We start from the raw sequence: 23,565 nt of genomic DNA, 5'->3' as shown, positions 1-23,565 counted from the left end.
GTAGTCTTTAATGCGAGAACTTCGCTTTTCCACAACAGGATTTTTTTCTATCCGCACTGATGACACCGCACTCTCTTCTCAATTGCGAATTATAGCACCGTGTTTTAAAATTGATAAGGATGACATCGATGCGACTTTTAAGTAGTTAGAAATATTAACTTTTTTCCTGCGACAAATTAAATTCTAAAACATTTTTTTTATGTATTAGAAAAATAAATAAAGGCGTTTGGCGTATTTGTAGGTAAAATTTTTTTCCTATTTAGTGTAAATGGGTATTAAAATGACTAAAAGGCAGCATTCCGCCCGAAGCATGTAAACAATGCACGCGCCATTTAGCCAATGATTGACCCCGCGTGCTGTGACGGCACGTGTTAAGGCAGTCATCTTTGACAGAGATATTACTACTCGTAATTCTCTGTGAAACAGATTGGTATTTTGGTGCTTGAACGGCTGCTTCAACAGAAGTGATGTCGCAGGTACGACGTATGAGAGTCAAAGCTTCTTCCTGTTTATTTAGAATTTGATTTTGAAATATTTCCATTTACGACCTTAGGCTATGGAGTGGGTTTAGTGGGAAGTTCTTCCCTTTATTTATTAATAAACACATCGTTTGGTGGTAGGTCTTCTTCTCTGGATTGGTAGATGTCATCTTTTTGGATTTTAGTGTTTAAGTGCACGGCCCATCTTATCGTCGAGTCACCCAGTGTGTCATATATAGCGGTTGTAGGGAGTGGTTGATGGTGCAACGAATAAAAACACCGTCTGACAGAGCACGCCACTGATAAAAAGTTGATAAGATTACAGAGATGTGTAAACTTCCACAAAAAGAAGAACAAATAAAAGAAATTATAATCAGCTTTAACCAGACTGTACAGTGGCCATGCATGGCGTATATGAAATGATAAAGCTTATAAAGTACTCACACGTGGGTCAATATTAAAACAAAATAAGTAATTTATTGGGAACATGGTGTGCTAATGTCTAAAAGTGATTCTTACTTGCACGCGGCATTGGTGAATAATAATGCGTCCTGCAGCTGATCGGTGTCAACAGGTAGAACATGATCTAAGCCTTCATCGTCGAAACTTCTCTGAAGAGTTGTATGTTGTGTATATTTATTATCTCAAACATCTGCGTTCACAAATGACTGCATGAAATACAAAACATGTCAGCAGTGATATTTTCACGAAAACCTGGATTCTGTACAAAAGTCATTAACAAAATAGGTTTTGCATACCTTGTACAACTCCCTATTATGTTTTCTGTTTGCTAACAACAATTGTCTTCCGTAGCCTTAATACATATAAACAACTTGGGCTTTTCGGGCCTTAGCAACGGGGACGAAACTTGGACCTCCTGATTAGTGATCCATCACCTTATACAATGAGTTACAGCGGCTCCTAGCCAGACTGTTACATAGATTAGAAATGACACCTGCCAATAAGGGCCCACAGTAACTGGAGATTCCTCGTTAAGGTGAAACAGTTCACAATAAACTAAAAATAAATTACATATCTCGAGTTTTTATCATCAAATTTAAAGAGATAGGACATGCACTAAGGTCACTTATCAGTCATAAAGTGCTACAGTTTGTATCTTTAAAAGTTATGCAAATGTATATAAATAAATGTAGACTTTTGTAGCTCCTTTTCTGGAATATTTCCCCTATACAGATATATAAACTAAATTTCCGGAGTCATGTTTGTTGTCAGTTATTCGCGGAGTTACAACCCATCTCTTTGGTACAATAGTCCGACTAGTAAAATAATATTCAGATCAATGCAAGTGAGAGCTCAACACCACCCCAACAACACCAATCCAACAGCCAGTGAACAACTTTAATATGTCCTAAACACTGTCCGACCAAATAAACTTTAAGGCCCATATTTTCGAACAGTGTCTAAAATAATCTGTGATTAGGTCTAATCAGTAACTAGCTAGTTAGAGATTAGTGGTTGACTAAGTTTGGTATTCTCAAAAGTCAGATTAGCTAATCGTTGACTATAATTTTTTGTAATCAACGATTAAAATTCATGTTTAAACTTTGATTATAATTAAACATTTAATCAATGATTATATATAATCAGTGATTAAAAAGGCTTTTGTCATTGATAAAGGGGCCCAATTACAGGTAGGAGATTAGAAAAGTACATGTTTTAGAACAGTTTTTCCCATCCTAGGGTCTGTGAAATTATTTTTAGGGTCCGCAAAGTCAAAGGGGTTCATATGGGTTGACAGGAAAGAAATAAAATGTTTGAAAAAAGGCAATTAAAATGGAGTTCGGATATGTTTAGTATTCGAAATGAAATGAAATGGGGGTTACTGTTCAGCTCCAACTGGGTTAAGGTAGACAGCGGCACTACCTCTCACAGTTATACCAAATTCTAACTGCCAAGGGTTACTTTACCTGCACCCCAATGTGTACACGGTACTTAGGTTTATTATCCAATCCAAACGACTCAACCTTGTCCCATCCATCCTGCATCACCGTGGCTCCCTTTTAGTAATCGAAATATGAATTTCTGTTGCTAATATTAAAGTCCCATTTATTCTCCTGATGCAATTAATTTTATGCTACCTCTTTTCTATTAAAATCCAAAATTATCACTAATTGTCTATTGTGCATAAACTTGCTATATCTGTATTATTAATTTATTTATCCGCTTTTAATACCACACCTTCCCAAATTGTAGTGGGATTTTGGTTTTCTTCGTATATGGGCGATTTTATTAATTATTATTTATAACAAAGTTTTACGAGTTGCTTGACCTATTGAGACACAAGACGTATGCATTGTTTTATATACAACTGTTGAACTGAGTGCGAAACATATAAAATGTCATTTAGCAACATTAATTATTGTATAAAAATGTGAAACATTGATTTACATTTATCAAGTTTCAAAGAACTCGACTGTCTTTCGTTTCTTAAATCTCTTACATCGGAAACATTGCTTGAACAGCTAAAACTAAGAATGTAACAAATTCTTTTTTATTGACAAAAAGAAAGCCATTGAGGACACCTTGAAAAAAAATCATAATGATTATGTTAAATCAAAAGAAACGTTTGACTTTTCTACCTTGTATATTATTACTATGCTTCAATATTTCTATTGGTTCTTTCATGTATTCAGTACTAGGCTTGAAATTTATACAGTGTTTGTTTAAGGTCATGAGACACAAAAGCCTATTGATTTTCAACAATTTCCGATAATTACCTCCAGAGTTATGACCCTTGATTACTTTGAAAAATCTTATGGACGCTCCATAGGCTAAAGATTATATCCGATTGACTTTAAATTTATACACAGTATTTAAGGCCACGAGACGGAGGATCCTATTGATTTCTGATCTTTACTACTAGAGTTATTGCCCTTGATCACATTGAAAGCTAAAGTTAATATCCGATTGATTATAGATTTATACACAGTGTTTAGGGTCACGAGATGAGGAATCCTATTGATTTTCAACGATTTCCGATAATTACTGCCAGCATTATTATTATTATTATTATTATTATTCATCTTCTATAGCGCTTCATTATATCCAATGTTATTTCTAAGCGCTTTACAAATGTCACATCACAGTTTGTAATAACTCTGATTTAAATTTAACAAAAGAGGGGGTTTAATGCCCACTCGACACAAACTAGGTCATTTCAGCACTGACATATGGTTCAACTTTATTTCAATAATTCAATTGCGCGTAGCCGTGTCTTTGGCAGTGGGAGGAAACTGGAGGACCCGGAGAAAACCCACGAGGTTGCACAAAATTAAAGAAACAATTAAACATATATTATGCAAGAGCTAAATCTGCCTATTGCAGATCTTCTTTAGGCCTGAAATGTTATATAAACTATTAATTAGACATTAATTAACGTATCCAGACCATAATCAACTCTCAATACAATCGCAAGCCTGCGATATTTACTGGATTTGAATACTGTATATTTTTTGATGGTTGATTTAATGTCAAAATGGATATTCGAGACTATGTTTTTTATTGTACCGACTTTAGTAAAGATGATCAAGACTAGGCCTAATATTCAATCGCTAATATCTCGGTTCAGAGTGGAGCAACTTGACTGAAATTTTCAGCATATTCTCTTTACGTGATCTATCTTTTAACTGTTATAGCAAGAACTGTCAGCTCTTTATCTAATCTCCCATAATGTATCTTTAACAAAGCACGGGTTTTATTCGTTAGTACTTATACTAAATATTTCAAGAATCCATCATTTCCATTCATAGCGCAGAATTTAGCTTTCAGCCAATGAAACAGCTCTATTCTTAGTTTAAGATTTGATAAATAAAGCCCCAGTGAACGTAACCATTAACAACATGTAAATTAATTTTTTGAGTGTAAAGCTCTGTGCCTATCCATAATTTTACGCGTTATGTTTACTTAATACACTTGGGTCCCACAATAAAGTGTCGAACATGGTTCATCAAATATCATTTTGATTGTTTGTTTAGTGATATGGCAGGCCGTTTGGCCCGTTTTAATAAAACATAAATCTTTGTGCATCGTATTGACCTTGACCTTAATATATAACTTGTATAGATTTCAACCTGACAAGCATATCTAGATTTAATAAACTTATCAATAACAGACATTTTAATCCAACAAGATGAAAAAATATTAAAAGTGAGACATGCATTGACTCATTTCTGAAATATTTCTTAATTAAAAAAGAAATAATGAGTGAATTTTAAAGAATAAAAATAAGTTATATTAATTATTCTAGACAAGACGGTTGATATTAAATGATTATATAAATATTGACCATATATATATAAATATCTTTAACCCCGACAAGACAATTACTACAAGTCTGCACACACCATTGAAATAGAAATGAGAGAGAGTGATGGAGTTTAACGTCCATTCAACACAAACCAGGTTATTTTGGGACTAACACATGGTTCAATTTTTATGGCCCTTGATCTCTTTGAAAAATCTTGTGGACGCTCTAGAGGCTAAAGTTGGTATCCGATTGACTTATACACAATGTTTAAGGTCAAGAGATGAGGAAGCCTTTTGATTTCCAACGATTTACGATAATTACTGTTCGAGTTATGGTCCTTGATCACTTTGAAAAATCTTGTGGACGCTCTAGAGACTAAAGTTAATATCTGATTGACTTTAATTTTATACAAAGTGTTTAAGGTTATTGATTTCCAGCGATATCCGATAATTACTGCCAGTGTTATTGCCTTTGATCACTTTGAAAAATCTTGTGGACGCTCTAGGGACTAAAGTTGGTATCGATTGACTTTAGATTTATATACAATGTTTAGGGTCATGAGATGGGGAAGCCTTTTGATTTCCAACGATTTCCGATAATTACTGCCAGAGGTATGGCCCTTGATAACTTTGAAAAATCTTGTGGATGCTCTAAAATTAATATCCCATTGACTTGAAATTTATACACAGTGTTTAACTTCATGAGAGGAGGAGCCTATTGATTGTCAATGCTTTCCGATAATTACTTCCAGAATTATGGCCCTTGATACTAAATGTTTTGTATAGTAAACGTTCGCAGAGGGCAGAACTAGAAACCAAACAAATTCTACTGATTTCTGATAATTACTTAATGGGTTGTTACTCGTACTCAGATTTTAGAGTCGTAAATGTTTTCATTACTGACCAAAGAAATGTGGAAACCCTTGTTGACTGCCGGGATGACTTAGCTGCTATGGGTTCCCTTTTGTCCTAATAGCTTGATTTGCTCCGTTCTTTGCAATTCCTTTGGTTAAAAGGTTCTTTGACACTTCTAAAAATTATTTATATTTTGTAGTTTATTCATTTTGACTAAAGTACACATAATTATTTACGTTTTATATTATAGAGAATGTTGAATATTTCAAAAATACTTTTTAACAGACTTTACTGTGAATGTGAATTTGTTTGCTTTCGTAGCAAAATATAAGTGCAGTGTGTCTGAATTCAATGAAAAATAATCATTTCTATAACATTCTATACGTTGTAATTGCATATCCATGTACTTAATCCATCCTTAAACTACCCCCCTGAGATGACTAAATATTGGAGTGATTTAGTCAATGATTAAGTACAAGTCAACGTTCCAGAACACCACATTTTATGGTATTCTCGAACAATGATTTACTCACTGACTAAGCTAATCAAAGTTTATAAAAATCTTAGCTTAAAATTTAATCAGCTTTTCAGAATATGACTGGTCTGAAAATCAGAGATTAAATCTATGATTAGCACTAATCCACTTTCAAAAATACGGGCCTAAAAGACCAATCCGTCTAAATTAAATTAATTTAAATTAATTTATATTCCAATTTAATTTAATTTAATTTAATTTAGACGGATTGGTGTTTGAAAGTTAAATTCAATTCAATTCAAGTATTAAAAATCAAATTAAATCATTAAAGCTCTTTCGGGTAAATTATGATTATATGTAATTTGACAGGTATTCTTTGATAGACGTCCATTGTTGTATGATTTAAAGTCTATCTACAGTTCTGCGGCAAGTATATGGGTAAATCCAAGATCTAAACCATTGTGCATTTCTTCTTAAGTTAACTTATTGAACTAAACATTCCATATTAAAACATAATACTATCTCAGGCACACAAGCAATATAGTTGTACCATACGTTAATCCGAAATTACCTGTTGTTTTTATCGTGTGGACGTTCAACGTTTGATGTAAAGAATGATATTGAGCAAAAATGCAAGATTGCTGAAAAAAGCAAAAGTAATTGTTTGTACGGTTCAAAAGCATTATAGTTCCGAATTTATAAGTTTTGCAATTTTAAAGAAAACAACTTCCACATGAAAATTAAATGTGTTTGACCTAATGCTACTGGTTTTATAAAATTATTTCTTATGACCAACGCTGTAAAGAAAATAAACACAATAAAAAAAAATAATCCCAATGTCTTTCTCTAAGGTTTGTGTCGAGTGGACGTTAAACCCCATTTCTCTCTCTCTCTCTTTCTCTAAGATAGGATTCCTTTTAAACATTACCCGATTAAATATATTAAAATCTTTAAAAACAAACATCAGTGGAATGGATGTTTGACTTAAATTTGGGACAAGATTCCCACTTATAACTTGCTAATCCCAACACATGAAAATAAATTTAATCCCAAAAGCCCTGTCCAGTAGAGCGTTTGGGGATTGGATGAAAATTACAACAAATCTCAGTAAAATCGATGCATGATTCTAAATTTAGAATGGCTGGTGAAATAATCTCAGCAAACCTCAATTTCTACAATGAATGAGAACGTTATTTACTGTAGTCGAATGAAAACAAGTACACATTCCGCCAAAGGTGTTAAGAAACACAAATTCTTCTTGTATGTTTAAATCACACAAAACTAATAAAATATTAAGTGCGACGGCTGTGTTGTTAACGTTCGAAAATTATTAGAAGTTTTCCGAATACCTATTTTCATTAAACAAAACAATAAAACGTTTTATAAAGTGTGGATACAGTCGATATTATTAAAGAATAATAGAATAATTCATTTCCCACCATATTCGTTGTATTAATTTTAATAGAACATTATTGATATAAGGGCGGTGAACTAGTCTATTTAAATCAATAGTGGTGTGAAGAGTGAAAAGAGGGATGGGCCTTTCATATATTCATAATATTATTTATCTTTCTGTGATATAAACACTTCATTTATGCCTACAGGGGAACGCAATGTGTCCTAATAAAGGGTGTATGGTTATGAATGATTCATATGAGTTTTAATATCCCTGAGATAATCACAATTTAATTCATAGCTATGATAATATCTTGTTTGAAAACTGTCCATGGAAAAACTATAATCCCATTTGTTACAAATATTTGCACTAAAGGCTGTATTCTTTTAAGATTTGGTTGATTTTTTTGAGTAACGCTTGAATGTTGGCACCTCACAATGTTCTAAAAGTTGATTCGGGTATATGTAATCATTAATCTTAAATTTTTGAAACATGTTGAACAGATCTGTAAGTAGGAAATAATGACTTGTGATTGTTACTGTCAACCATCACAATTTGCCACAAAAAGCTAGGAATGTATAACGTGATTTGATTGCATTTTCTGACAACTTAATTTTACAAATGAATTTATATTCGGCTGCCATGTGCAAAGGGCAGATAATCTCTCCCCGAATATGTTGTGTATACTTACATGTATACGTGCACCTAATTCAATATTATTACGGCCCAGAGGGGGATATTTATAAATAATTAAATCGGCCTATAAATAAGTAAACGACAATCTGCTTTACCGTTCTTTAAACTGATGTCCTCTATATCACTTTCAAAAATATGCGTTGTATACGGGACCACTCTACTGAATGTTATCACGGCCTAGAAGGATCTATTATAAACAGATAACCTTAATGATATTCAACCGACCTATCGATTATTCTTAATATCTTTAAATTTCCTTCCTGGAGTTACATCGATTGTCCCCGGTTTAAAAGCTTTCGTGTTCTTGGTGAACCTAGCGTGTGTGTGTGTGTGGGGGGGGGGGGGGGGTAACGCCCAACCGACACAAACTAGGTCATTTCAGGACTAACACATGGTTCAATATTTTTTCAATAATTCACTTGCGCGTAGGGGTATTTAGCAGTGGGAGGAAACCGGAGGACCCAGAGAAAACCCGCGAGGTTGGATAGGCGGCCCTACTCCTTATCACGTACAACCGGGGAATCAAAATCACGCCAGATGACTCAATGACAGACCTTATGTTACAGCGCGCACGTATTCGCCCCCCCCCCCGCCCCCCCCCCCCCCTTTAAAAAAGCAATGCAGGACTATTTGAATAATCGTGACTTCCATTTCATCAGAAGCAGCTCTTCATTGTATATTTTAAACCAAGCTTAAAGACATTATTTTTTTAATATTGCATTTCAATAACTGTTTTTTATAGACCTATGCTAATATTTGTTTTTATCTTATGTTCGATGTTATGGTTCAATTTTATATTATATACGTAATTATTTTATGGGACATTTTATGTAAATGCCGCTATATAAATCTATGCTAATTATAATAAAAAATAATTTATTACCTTTACCGGGATTTGAAATTATTTTGCATTACCCTGGCGCCAGAGGCGTAGCCGTGAAATATATATTGGGGGAGTCCGCAACCCTAACCCTAACCCTAACTCATTTTTAAAACCTCACAAACAAACACCATGTGGCCATGCTGTCTACCAAGACACCGCGTGCAAAAGCATTATGGTTACGTTGCTGGGTAATGTTTTTGGGTACCTACATGCGATTCACTCTTATAAGTGGCAGAAAAAAAATAACAAAATATTACTGACTGGCTAACTAGACACAATTTTATGGAACACAGTTACTTTTCACTTCACACATGTTTCCAGGATGATTTTCTCTGTGTTTTATTAAGCAATGTAAACCATATTGGGATATGTACAGGTTTTATACAGATAGAATCTTAACTTATCCTAATATTTGTTGTAAATAAATAGGAGTTTGGGCCTACTTTGTAATTTTTTTTAATTTTTTTTTTTTTTGGGGGGGGGGGGCAAGTATATTCAGACCCCCCCCCCCCCCGAAAACAATTGGGGGGGGCGGACACCCCCCCCCCCCCCGGGCACCTCCCCCATGTGTGACGCCCATGCCTGGCGCAAATATTGAAACTTGGCTTTCTAATAAAACTTGCTACAGATACATGCTTACACCATATGTGAGTCGGTGTGGCTATTCAATCCTATCATAACAAAACATTACCAAGCTACTACTTTTTTCGTATTATCGGATTGGTGATAACACGTGATTTGGTCCAACTATGTTCACGGGATTACGTTCAGAATCGTTAAATTGCAACCGTTTGTTACAGTAACAACATGATAGAGGTATGGACGAAAGAGTAAAAAGGAGCTGACATTAATGGTAGGTTAGAGTTCGGTCAATTGTACGATTTACTTTTAAATATTGGATTTGAATAAAAACACTGTTTCCACGGTATTTAATTTACTATAACGATACAAATATTTTCTAATAAAGTGTGCCATTTCTTAATAATTTTACTTGTTAATGATAAAGTATTAGGAGGTACTTAACTATAAATTCATAGCACTCAAATGAATTGTGCACTGTAATTATTTAATTCTGTTATTCTATTATTCTATCGATTGTTTTGTTTGTTTTGTTGGGTTTTTTTTGAGAAAATATGTTAAACTTGTGAATGTTTCCCCAAATTACGTGTTTTATGTATTTCTATGGTGTATTCAGTATTAAACCTTCCAGATAAAATACATCAAATTTAAAAATACCAACCCTATAATAAACCCGATTTGGATAAAATGTGCACACCAAATTTGGAAATATCAACCCTATAATAACCCCGGTTTGGCTAAATGGGTTCCTTGACTCGAGTGAAACAGCATTATTTACGGATATAGCTGTATCATACGTACCCTTTTTATAATTAAAACAGAGAGTCAAACCCCGATACCAGATCAGAATTCTAAGAGCGTCGGTTACCTTCTCAATGAACACCGCGGGTCAAGGTGACATCTAACTTATGTTGTCTTTCGTTTAATCGTCTAGATTAATCTAAAACCCTTATTTTTGTTATATCTGAATCAGGGCCGTATCTAGCGGGGGTGCAGGGGGTACCCCCAGAAAAATATGGCGCCCCCCCCCCCCAAATAAAAATAAAAAATAAAATAAAATTTGATAACCTTTCAATCATAAAATAATACACTTGATTATGATCACACAGTGATGCTCTTAAGGCACTGATCAGTTGGTCTTTTTTTAAGGGCGCTCACATTATTTTGGCGCCCCACTACTCTGCTGCACCCCCACTTTTAAAATCCTGCATACGGCCCTGATCTGAATGGGATAAATGATCCGAGTTCAATGCAGCTTCATTAGTAAAATAACCAATCAAACAATTATTAAGAACATATTTATTTTTTTCAGATGACGTAGAATAACTTTTAGCTCGAGGAATCGGCCAGAGAACACATGTTATCTACCACAGTCACCATCTGTTATTTGGACTATCCGTGATGATATAAAGATTAATTGGTTATAACAACTTACATCAGAGTGCATCATATCATTGTAAATCGGACCATGTCTTATTCAACAATTAATTCGATCTACTTAAAATTCTATTTATTAGTGTTTTTTATAATGACTATTTTTGCTGTGGTTAATATGTTCACATCATTAAAGTACATCCGTGAAAGTTATGGAAGTATCCAGAAATTTGAACCCATGACTAATGTTTATTATATCAAAGATTTTCAAGAATACAACACTAAGAACGACAATTTGGCCCATAGTTCCCAATCTGAGGTTGACGTATCCAGTTCGAAACTTCCAAAATTAAGATCGGAATCAAGTGATATAAAGAGACCCTATAACTGTTCAGATTGCTTCAAGCACAACTTTCAATATATCATTCTCAACAAGAAGATATGCGACGTAAAGAGGGATACATCTGTGGAACTTTTCTTATTTATTCTCACCATCCATCAAAATATTAAACAACGGACTATGATTAGAAATACGTGGTTATCAATATCAAAAAATAATACTTCAGATGTAAGATATGTGTTCTTGTTAGGCAAATCAATGCATGAAGCAATGAACCGGAAGGCTATCGAAGAAGCGGCAATTTTTAATGATATTATAATGGAGGATTTTAAAGATTCCTATCAAAATTTAACATACAAAACAATAATGGGATTAAAATATGTTTCTAATTATTGTAAACAAACAAAATACGTTTTTAAAACTGATGATGATATGTGGATTAACATACCTGCTTTACAGAGATTATTAAAAACGGATGGACATAAATTAGAAACGGCTGTGGGCGGTGCGTGTCGCCAGTCCTCTAATCCAATACGTAAAAAATCGTCAAAATGGTACGCTTCCTATTCGAGATACCCAGGTAAAACCTATCCCGGGTTTTGTTCAGGGACTGGATATGTTTTAAGCGTTAATGTTGCTCAAAAGGTTTTTGAGATATCTAAAGACGTACCGTTCTATCATTTGGAAGATGTTTATGTGGCTTTATGTGCGCGAAAATTGGGTTTTAAACTGATACGTTTACGTGGATTTGTAATACCCCGGAAGCGTAATAACACATGTGTGTTAAAATCGGATAAAGTAATAACTTCTCATAGAGTTCCTCCCAAATCTTTAAAGGCAATATGGGAAGCAAAATGTTAATTCAAGAGTACATGATTATAACTTGGATATATTCACTTCGAAAATAGTGTAATGGTTCATGGAGAATCAACGGATGGCTTTTGATTTTCAACGGATTTAAACAACGCTATTTCTAATTAATTATTTAATTAAAATAATGAAAATGAAAATCGAGATTAAATTGTTCTTCTAACGGTTATAACTCCGCTCAGAATGAAGTAATTTGACTGAAATTTTCATTATCTATTTTTGAACACTGAAAAAACACTTGTGTTGGATCTCAACACAAGTACTTGTGTTAAAACCAATCTACACAAGTTATGTGTTGTTTTGCATTGCATTAACACAAACTTGTGTCGATTTATAAAATCTTGTGTTTTTTTCATATCATTAACACAAGTAATGTGTACCTTCCAAGATTTGTTTTCTTTTTAAAAAAAAAACTCCATACAAAGTCTGAATTCGGGAGTCGTCAAGTTTTAAGAAAAGTAATAAAGGGCTTAATTCACATCTCGAAAATCACATGCTGTTCTTCACTGGAAGGGTGTGAGTACCAATTAATCAGACAATTGCCAGACAGACTTGAATGTTAATTGATGTTAAGTTGTCTGTAAAGTTAAAATGTCTGTCTTTTTTTATTGACCCAATAAACTGATAGATCAAATGAATATATAGTGTACATGTGATTTTCAGCACCCTGGTGTTTTCGAAAATTGATTCAATGTACAATGAACAAAAAAAATGAGTAAAACTCTTAACAATGTAATTGGTTGATGTAATCGAAATTGGACAGTATTGGTTAACTGAAAAGTAACCAATCAAATTTAATTGATCATCCACGTGTATCTCATAATCGACTTATTGATATAATGGTTCTCCAAGTTATCTATACTTTTTGTCTGCGATATCACTTCGGTGGAAGCGGACGTAAAATACAACTAACTAAGAAGAAGTATCTATACTTTAGTCATTGCGACAAATTCTTTCTTTGATATTATATCAGCGACATTCAGTTAGATAGATGTAGTGAAGTTAGCATCAACAGGGTGCTTTAGACGTGATATTTTAAAAAAAATTATAATGGTCACATAGAATACCAGACCGCAGGTTTGTAAATTTTTACAAAAAATAAAACCGTGTATTTAATTTAGCATGTATATATTGCTTCTATGTATATAATAATTCGTTTCGTTTAAAACAGTCAGATTTAGAACTACTGCCACTGACTGCACCGGTAGTCTATTTATGTCATGGCGCCACAAAGAAAATTTTTTTGATGTGTTCTAAAAGTGTTCCGCTAATTCAGCAATCTAATGAATCTGTCTTAATTTTTCTGAAATCGTGCTTAATTATTATTAGCTAATAGGCGCTATACCGTTGTTCAAATACTTATAATTGCAAGAAACCCCCGACTAGGACCAGCAGGTAAGAATCTGTCTTGATTTTATAGTAATACCCGGTTGCAATTATTGGCCGCCATCTTTGATTTTTATAGACGTTCGGGCAAAAGGAGAAATGTATATCCAGACATGGACTATAGCTAGATACTAACTTTTGTGTTAGTTGTTTAGTTGAAATGTAAGCTTATTTCTGTAAAAGAAAAAAACAACAACAAACAAATCAGCCTTTTTTTATATCAATGTCATCAATGTGTAGGCCTAATATTAGACTTTCAATGATTCAGAAGTTTCTCTACAGTTTCGTTATTTTTTTTTCCAGTCATTGATGTTAGCATGTACTACACAAAGAAAAACAGTTAACAGAATTTCATTTCCTTTTAATATATTTTTTTTAATAATGGCCAATAATTGTTATTGTATGTAACACGAAAAGTATTTATGCCATTCATTTCCTTGTATTAAATTGGTCGAATCAAGTAGGTCCATGCTATATATATATGTCCTAGAATCAAGTAGGACAGGTAGTCTTCTTCCGCCCTTTTTCTGAACACTGTCTCATTCTATTGCCATCTGTGTATGTTGTGTTATATTAATTCTGCATAATTAACTCTAGTTAACCTAGTTAACTCTATAATAATAAATGAATTTAATATATAAATAAATAAATAAAATATAAATAAACCAATAATATATTTGTAGTTTAATATGTTTTATCTTATCATTACAGGCAAAGCATGAAGCCAAAGGAAATGTTTTTACCAAGGCATGTTCCTCAATAGCGGAGAGAGAGTTTTATCCAGTGTCGGTTCTGCAGAAGAACCCATTCATAGCAGACCACCCATTGCAGCACCTGTAAAGGTCGCTATAAAGAACCCGACAGACTCTGCGACCAAAAGATCCCACTGACGTGTCGTCAAGCGTAAGTACTCATGCAATTAAATACCCATGTATATAAGAATTTATTAACATGTAATTAAATGTACAATTTTATTTATTTATTAACATGTACTTAAATGTACTTTTTTATTTATTTTTTGTTTTAGCTTGACGAAGATTTCATCGATCATAGTGCACCGGGATTTTATCAAAAATGAGTAAAAGTTGGGGAAAGGCGCCATCACATTTTTTGTACTGATAGACAGATGCAACTACTCGCACGCGCAAAAACTTGGTATATGGATGCAACTTTTCGGGTGGTGAACAAGCCATGGTCTCGGCTGTTTTCCATACACGCCTTCATTAAGACTGGAGAGACCACCCGACAGTTACCATTGGTGTTTTGTGTAATGTCGGGTAAAAGCCAAGACGACTATTATAAGGTAAATAGCACTTACTGATTGAATTACTATTAATAGTAAAAAAGGACTATTATTTGGGACCTTGAAATTGTCACAAATGGATTTGTTGATTGGAGTTCAGATGTCTACATTAAAATCGACCACTTTCAGGTTGCCGTATTCACGGCCAGGCAAGACCGACTTGAAATTTCTAGAAATTTTTCTGGGGGAGACAGGCCCCAACAAATCCCCCGACGGTGCGTTTCACGACTTTGGCGCAAGACGGTGACCTTGAAGAGACGTCGAAAACCATTTAATAGACATAGTAAAAGTCATATCTTACGAGATTATCGCTGGTCTTGTCAGAAAATGCTATTTTATATATGACCAGTTTGTGTTTGAAAAATTTAATTATTTATTCTCCCACCATTAAAGCACACTAATTACGAAATATCGCTCTCAGAAACTTCATGGTTACTTTTGCAATTTGTTTGGGGTAAGACGTTATATAAATAATATCAATCTGTCTACCACACAAAATTTAACAGATACAAATGCATGTTATTCCACAGGTAGACAGACAGGGTCTCCTTTGAAGGGACTCAGTGAAGGGAACGCGGTTGGTTTAGAGTTTGTCTGACCCCTTTGAATATTTGCGTCTCATCTCCAATGAAAACAATCATGTTGCTCTCATGCTGTTCTCAACCAGAATCAAACATATATCGTACCTGAGATTTGTTAGCATGTTCCACACAACCCAACATTTATCGGCACCGGGATTAAGGGTGTATATCTTTGTTTCTAACGCTTATTGGGAATACGCCACGGAAACTACAATAAAAACTTATTTACAAAAACATTCTAAAGAGGGAAAACTGACATATTTCAAGTTTTACTGTATTTAAAGAAATAATTTAAATCAGCCGGCTGAAACCCTGTCTCCGCTATTTGTACAGTCATTCTTTAGGTATAGTGCCAGTTTCCACCGACAATGATATTGCAAACAAGTGTCCAATCTATAAAAGCATACATTCCTACAAAATGTTTCTTTAGTGAAGTGAAACAATAAATTCATAACTATGCGAGGGTGTGGTGAGTAAATTCTTGGTAACGTGAATAGGCTAATGTGACATAGAACAAGGTCACATTGATGTTGACAAATACGTAAGACGATATGAACATCAACTAAAAAGATATTTAATGTGATTCAGCATATATGCAGCATAGATAATGAAAACTTCTATTCAAGTTAAACCTGTATCTATTTATTTAAGTCTTACGTCGAGCTGAATACATTTTATGATTTATTTTCATCTATTGGTGGTTAACAGTGTGTAACTAAAAACTAAAATTGGATCTTTATTATTGCCAATGATATAATGTACATGTAATAGCAAGTGTATATATATTTTTTGTTCAGTCTGTACACAGTAACATATCTGAGAACCATATTATTATCATTTCTGCCCAAGGCTCCCTGTGCCTTATAGTTAGCAGTGATACAAGGCAATTACCAATTTTCCATGTTCTTGGCCTGAAGAAATAAAATAATAAAAGTCATGTTTTTATTATTATGCAAGTGGAAAAATACAATTATTCATAGTATGATTTGAATAAATACAACTGATTTGAAGTTGGAATTATTATTTGTCTAAGATGACTGGGCATTTACAAATTGAAATAGCTACTCTTCAATAAGAAAATACATGAATATTTTTCCCAATTCACCTGGATTTTATTGTAGGTCTTTGTACGTGAAATAGCTTTATTTAACGTCCGCTACCACCGAAGTGATATTGCAGAAAATTAACAAATTCGGATTCCCTTTTAAAGGAAATTGACTGCACTATTGCTGGATTGTATTATATAGGTCATGTCAGTTTTTTTCAAAATGGCGCCCAGAACACAAAACAAACATTGCAATTCAGGGCTGACTGGTGTCGAGGCTGTATCCTAAGAATGATTTTTTGAATATTTAATCACACAGAAACACAAGTATGCACATGCAGTTATGATATAATATTAAATTAGCTTACCTCAAATACCTCGAAATATACTGTTTGGTCAGTTTGTCCGCCCGCCATATTTCTATTAGTCACACATCCTTCGGCCAATTAAAATGGACGTATATTTTGTTTTAACCGAAACGAAAAATTTGCGTTATAAATAGTAAACGAGCTTGATTGACAGACCACTGCTAATGTTTTTTCGTGAAACGGAAAAACTGCAATCAACACACGGCCGCCATTCTCGATGATTGACAACTCACATTTTTCCTCATCCACCAAAGAACCCTTAGGTTTCTTTGAACATACTGTAATAACATTGGGATTATCAGTTAATCAGCTTTAATTATCCCGCTTTGATCGTTGCCATTTCTTATATTTTCCACAAAAAAACTTTGCCTTGTACGCACTAATTTATCAATTGGTATTGCCATCTACGACAAGCATGTCAACGTGCAGCTCACGGATTATCGTTAACAATTTCTAGGGGCTTGTAAAAAAAAGATTGCATGTCGTGTAAATATTTATTTTGTTTTTTGTGTAGGTCATTTTCAAATAAATTCATCAGCATATTATTCGTTTTAAATAAATATAAAACTTTTATGAGAAACGATGATTATCAAAGAACCGTAAGTGCAACTAATGTTTCCATAAGTATGTGTTTTTTGTGTAATGTTTTATCGTTTGGTTGAGCCTTTTACTAACCACGTGTTTCATGTTAATAAATATTTTCTTGAGTCCCAAATGACGCGAGTCCCAAATGATGCGAGTCCCAAATGACATGTAATCAACCTAGAGTTGTTGTTAGTGTTTGTCGGATAGATCCTTTATACTTACTGGCGCTAGGTAATTTCGAGGCTAATATTGTTCAATTTTATTTGAATGATTTGCTTGCGCGTACCGTAGGAGTGTATTAGAAACAGTGTTTGCGCAGGTTCGAGAACGGCTGAAGAACATGAAAACACTTTCATGAGTCTCGAACATGAGAGAACGGTATCCATGGTAACAAGATGAATTAAATTCATACAATCTGTTACGATAACTTGTTTAGTTTTTACTTCGCTATTAAGCATAATTTTGATAAATTATGACACCGTTTTACTCCTTTTCAATTCTTTGGATGACGATTACATCACCTTTTGATACGCCCTCGTCCGTAGGTTTGTCCGTCGTCTACAGAACTGATTATTTTAAAATTGATATGTTGTTTATTTTAATGAGATGAATTCTATTTAATTTCAATAATTTCTGTTAGTTTCTTCTGGAGTTATGGCCCTTGTTTCACTTTGTGAAATTCATTTGAATCTTTTAAATAAGTGAAACGAAGACGTCTATTAAATTTCTGCGATTTCTGTGAATTATGTCTAGAGTTGTGGCCCTTGTTTCACATTTTCGAACCTTGTGAACGCACGAACAAAAAAATTATCATCCGATTTGTATGAAAATTGTATGCATTATTTAAATTAGTAAAACACAAAACAAAAAAATCTGTCAAATTTCAACAATTAAGGCCCTTGTTTCAGTTTGTAGAACCTTTGTAAACCCACAAACGACAAAAATTATAATCTTGTATGAAATTTTCTTGTAAATTCCCACATTACCTACAAAAGAATGAATATGCGACAATCCCTGTTGACTGCGCAAACGATTAAACTGCTGTGGGCATATGTTTCGTTGCCTGGCAACCTAACTTACTTCATGTTATACTGGCCACATACTACATCCAATTTTCGAACGGTATTAAACTTCTAAATTAATAAATGCACCCATGATGCTGTTTTCTCAGCAGTTATCGATGGGTCGACCTTTGTAAACCCACAAACGACGAAAATTATAATCTTGTATGAAATTTTCTTGTAAATGCTCACATTACCTACAAAAGAATGAATATGCGACAATCCCTGTTGACTGCGCAAACGATTAAACTGCTGTGGGCATATGTTTCGTTGCCTGGCAACCTAACTTACTTGATGTTATACTGGCCACATACTACATCTAATTTTCGAACGGTATTAAACTTTTAAATTAATAAATGCACCCATGATGCTGTTTTCTCAGCAGTTATCGATACGTCGACCATGTTTGTTCTCCCTCACACCAGCTATGAGGTAGTGTGGGATTTGAGAACGGGAATGTGTTCGTGAACGCATTCCAGACTGCTCAAGTCCGACAAGAACCCATTCTCCGTCCGTTCTCTGCACCGGAACACTGTTTCGAATACACCCTAGGGGTATTTAGGAAAGGGAGGAAACCGGAGGACCCGGAGAAAACCCACAAGGCTGGACAGGCGACCCTATTCCTAGTCACATTCAAGTGGGGAATCACATAATAATGGCCTATTTCAAATAAGATATTTGCATATAAAGAAAGTAGGCTTACAGCCTCTTTCAAATGTGATATTTGCATATAAAGAAAGTACAAACTTAAATCGTCAGTGCTGGATAAACTAGCCAAAGGATTTGGCTGAATCAATTGGCGCTAAACTTCACCTAGTTTATCCACTGACATACGCCCGAATCAAACATGTTTGATATATTTGGCCGAATTGTATTTGAGTGGTGTGTCCGCTTCGCCGAAGCATTCGTCTGATTTTAGAATTCATTAGCCAATCACCACTCATTCATATCGAGTGGGTATCGCAAACTAGCAGTCGAACTGTGACACGGGTGCTACAGCCAACAAATTCCAACTACCATACTATCGGCTTAAATGCACGCCAATGGGACCTCAGGTTTTGTGTTCCATTGAAACGACTAGAAATGAAATGAAATGGGGTTTAACGTCCTACTGTTTTGCTCCGAACTGGGCTAATGAAGACAGGCATACACCACACAGTGTGCTATGAGGGAAATTTTGCCCGGACAGCGGCACTGCGGTGTATCGAATTCCAACTGCCAGGGGATCTTTTACATGCACACCAATGTGTAAACGGGACCACGTTTTTTCATTTCATCCGAATGACTAGACAGCTGTCCTTGTCAGGCCCTCCGTCCTGCATCACTAACAAGAGGAAACCACGCCGGAAAATCTGGGTGAACTTTCTCGGCCAATGCAGGGATCGAACACCCGACCTCCAGGCTAGCGAGCCAGCGTCTTACCCACTTAGCCACCATGACGACTAGACAGGGAATCCATGCTGAAAAATCCAAATGAGCTTTCTCGGTCAACACTGGGAGCGACCCCGCAACCTCCCGGGTACCAAGCCAGTGCCTTACACACTGAGCCACATGGCTCTCTTTTAATTACTGTGACTCTCCAGTCACATGACAAACAAGGGTTATTAAAACAGATTTTCAAGGCTTGGGTAAGATCTTCGGGATTAAAATGGTTTTAGATATCACACAGTTTGTATATGGTAAGGTATCTTAAACAGTTAATTACATGTCACATATTCATATTTTTCAGTTTCCATATTAGATGCCATAGCAAATCAAAGATCATATAATAAAATAAGTCAAAAAACCCAAATATGGGAAAAGAAAGAGCTGAAGAAATGGTGATTTGAGCACCTTTGATTTCTCATAGGTGTTTTTGGAGGGTGAGTGTTCAATTCTAATAGAAAAGATTGTTGTTGTGGTATTTTAGAATCTCACCATAATGTGTTTGGCACAATATAGCCCGGTTGGAGCTGATGTGACATAAACCTCGATTTCATTTTAATATTTTGAAATTTAAAATTCAGTTTAGTATAGTAAAACTGTATGTGCACAGACAGAATCTTACTTATGTCCAGATACATGTAGATATGACTATCTCATCTGTGGGGACCCATGGTGACCAAGTGGGTTAGACACTGGTTTGCATATTTTAAGGTCGCGGGTTTGCAGTAAGACGATGCAGTACGGGGGGCCTTACAAGGACAGCTGTCTAGTCGTTCAGATTGAACAAAAAAACGTGGTCCCGTGTACACATTGGCGTGCATGTAAAAGAGACCCTGGCAGTTAGAATTTGATACAAGAGTAGGCCTTAGGGTCACGGTACCCGGCAAAATTTCTCTCGTGGCACACTGTATGGCATATGCCCAACCTCATTAGCCCAGTCGAAGCTGAACAGTAGGACGCCAAACCCCATTTCATTTCATTTTTTTCATTTTGTCTCATCTGTGACAAAGCAAACCAACACATTACAATACAATTTAATTAAATTAAAACTTTCGTCTATTTAAATATTGAATCGATTTAAGTCAACTAAAACATAGTATGTTTTTTTTCTCAGTTAACTACATCAGAAAGATCAAGACAGTTGGAAATGGCTATTCATATTATGGAAACTTTTTCTCACAGAGCTTGATAATCAGGTAAAATGTAAGTAACATACATATTTGTATTTTTAATCATCAACTAGTTCTATACAATTGATTGGTAATCTAGTTATTCTTCTTGGGGCAATGCCTAGGACACTCCTATTCAAGTCTTGGTATTCTTGATTTTTGACAATCACATCCATTGATTTTCTTCAAGTTGTGATAGACCCTATGTGTATTTTTACAGTAAATAGCAGTATAAAAATGGACAATATTTTACTTTTCAAATAGATTTTAATAGGTAATATCCAATTTGTTGTCGATGGAAATAAAATATAATAATCTGCCTGGGTCTGTTACTGGACAAGACACAATAAGTGTTACCCAAAGATGAAACAAAATAGAGACTCAGTCTCGATGTGGCAAAATAAATTGTTTATTTAAACATTGTGAACCATAAATAGTAAGAAAGTATTCTTATTGCCTACTTTTTATTTTTTAGGCTGGAAGATTATTTGATGTATGATAACAACAAGAGATCCCAAGCATCAATTTATTTTATAATTCTGGAAAAGAATGCATTTGACCCAATTTTTGAATATTTTTTTTTGTTTTTACTGTTAAATATTCATCCCAAACACAATTAGATTTTAATTCTCTACAGAAATTTATGTATAATATAGAATGTAAAGTGACATATAAATCACTTAGAATTTGGTCGGAAATCATAAAGTATTTAATAGGCATAGTCTAGAAACCAAATGTAGATCAAATATACCCAGAATTACAAAAAACCTTGACCTACATTAAGGTGACTTTCCCTTGCTTATGAAATGAAATAGGGTTTAATATCCTACTTTTCTGTGTTATTATGGTGATTCTGCACTACAACCTACTCTTATATCAAATATTTCAACTGTCAAGGGTTGTTTAAAGGGAACCCAGGAGGGCCGAATGGTTAACACACGCACATTGGATCAGAAGGGTCTGTCATTGAGTCAGATAATTCAATTGTCAAGGGTTCCTTAAAGTAAACGCAGTGGGGGTAGTTTCAATTCTGGGCTTATACCCAATTATCCCTTGCCATGTCCTACACTACTGACGTATGGGAACTATGTCGGAAAATCCAGTTGAAATTTCTCGGCCAATGCACTCACTGAACCACAGTGGCTCCTCCTTGCTTTTGACTTGTGATTATTTATATATATTTTGTACATATTATTTAATGTTTGCGATTTTCTCTGATATTTTTTTATTTTTCAATCCTGTAATCTTGATGCTTTGCTCCTTTTATGTACAAAATATTCATTTTGTTTGAGGAAAAGGTTCTACATCATTTTATTACTCCTGCAAAATAGTGCATTTTTCTTTTGTTAGTTTTCTGTGTATGCTAGTTATTTCTAGATGCCTCACAAATCACTTGTAATATGACTTTGTAGCACTTTTCAGTTTCTGAAAGTATTTCAATTTAGTGCATAATTAATCTAATTAGGGCTTGGTTTGGATGTTATTAAATTTAGATATATTTGAATTATATATTTTTGGGGTATGGGGTAGGGATCTTTCTTTTCTCAGTTCTTGTTTTCGGGTAAAGAAAAAATTAAATAGCTATTTTGTATTTTGTGATGTGGGGGGGAGGGGGGCAAAGTATAACAAAATTTTTATTAGTATTAGAATTATATCTCTGTTTTTCTGTTAACATTTCAAATGATGTCTATTTAGTTTTGATTTGGTGGTGTTAATTTACTTTTTCCTATCATTTTATGAATAAATGATAATTTAACAAATAAAATTATTGTTACCTCATTTATCAAACTTTACAGGTTAAACAGAGCAAAAGGGGTGAGGGGCTGCATGGGAAAGATTGCTAAATTGAGGGAAAATAAAACACAAGTTTTTGTTGGTGGTTATACACAAGTTTTTATGAAACCACACAAGTTTCAGAAATTTCAACACAAGTTTCAGAAATTTCAACACAAGTTTCAGAAATTTCAACACAAGTTTCGACAGAAGTATTGTGTAGATTTTCACACAAGTTTCAACACAAGTTTGTGTTGTTTGGTAAATTTTAACACAAGTCTTGTGTTGTTTCAACATTTAACACAAGTTTGTGTTGTTTCAACACAAGTTTGTGTTGTTAAATAGAGACACCTAACTTGTGTTGAAAACAACACAAGTTTGTGTTGTTTTAACACAAGTTTTTTTTCAGTGAACTATTATAGCGAGAGCGGTCAGATCTTTATTTAAATCTTACATGATGCATGCACTTGGATGGTAATATCTATACGGGAGATAGTTTTTGATATCTATTTCTTTAAAATGCATATCCGATATAAGGAGTTCATTTAGAATGCCCAACAATGCGATTTGCCAATCGCTCGTTTCAATTGTGAATTTGATATTTAGATCTAAATAATTCATTATTTCTTGCAAATCTGCAATGTCGCCAATTCGTT

General features: G+C 34.4%; 1 protein-coding gene and 1 long non-coding RNA gene across 2 annotated transcripts; both read left to right on the top strand.

Moving 5' to 3' along the window:
• Positions 1–9,774: 9,774 nt before the first annotated feature.
• LOC126830058 (beta-1,3-galactosyltransferase 5) lies at positions 9,775–12,510 on the top strand. Its single transcript, XM_050560272.2, has 2 exons — positions 9,775–9,903; positions 10,942–12,510. The coding sequence occupies exon 2, from the start codon at positions 11,098–11,100 to the stop codon at positions 12,202–12,204; it is 1,107 nt and encodes a 368-aa protein (XP_050416229.2). The 5' UTR covers positions 9,775–9,903; positions 10,942–11,097; the 3' UTR covers positions 12,205–12,510.
• A 1,508-nt stretch (positions 12,511–14,018) lies between these two features.
• Positions 14,019–22,938, top strand: LOC126830059 (uncharacterized). The gene is made up of 5 exons (XR_007683685.2): positions 14,019–14,502; positions 14,627–14,902; positions 20,272–20,404; positions 21,082–21,170; positions 21,612–22,938. It is a non-coding gene; the product is annotated as an uncharacterized LOC126830059 (long non-coding RNA).
• The last annotated feature ends 627 nt before the right edge of the window (positions 22,939–23,565 follow it).

The sequence above is a fragment of the Patella vulgata genome, chromosome 8 (assembly GCF_932274485.2).
Source record: "Patella vulgata chromosome 8, xgPatVulg1.2, whole genome shotgun sequence".
Taxonomy (NCBI): domain Eukaryota; kingdom Metazoa; phylum Mollusca; class Gastropoda; family Patellidae; genus Patella; species Patella vulgata.
This window is presented reverse-complemented; position numbering and strand designations above follow the sequence as displayed.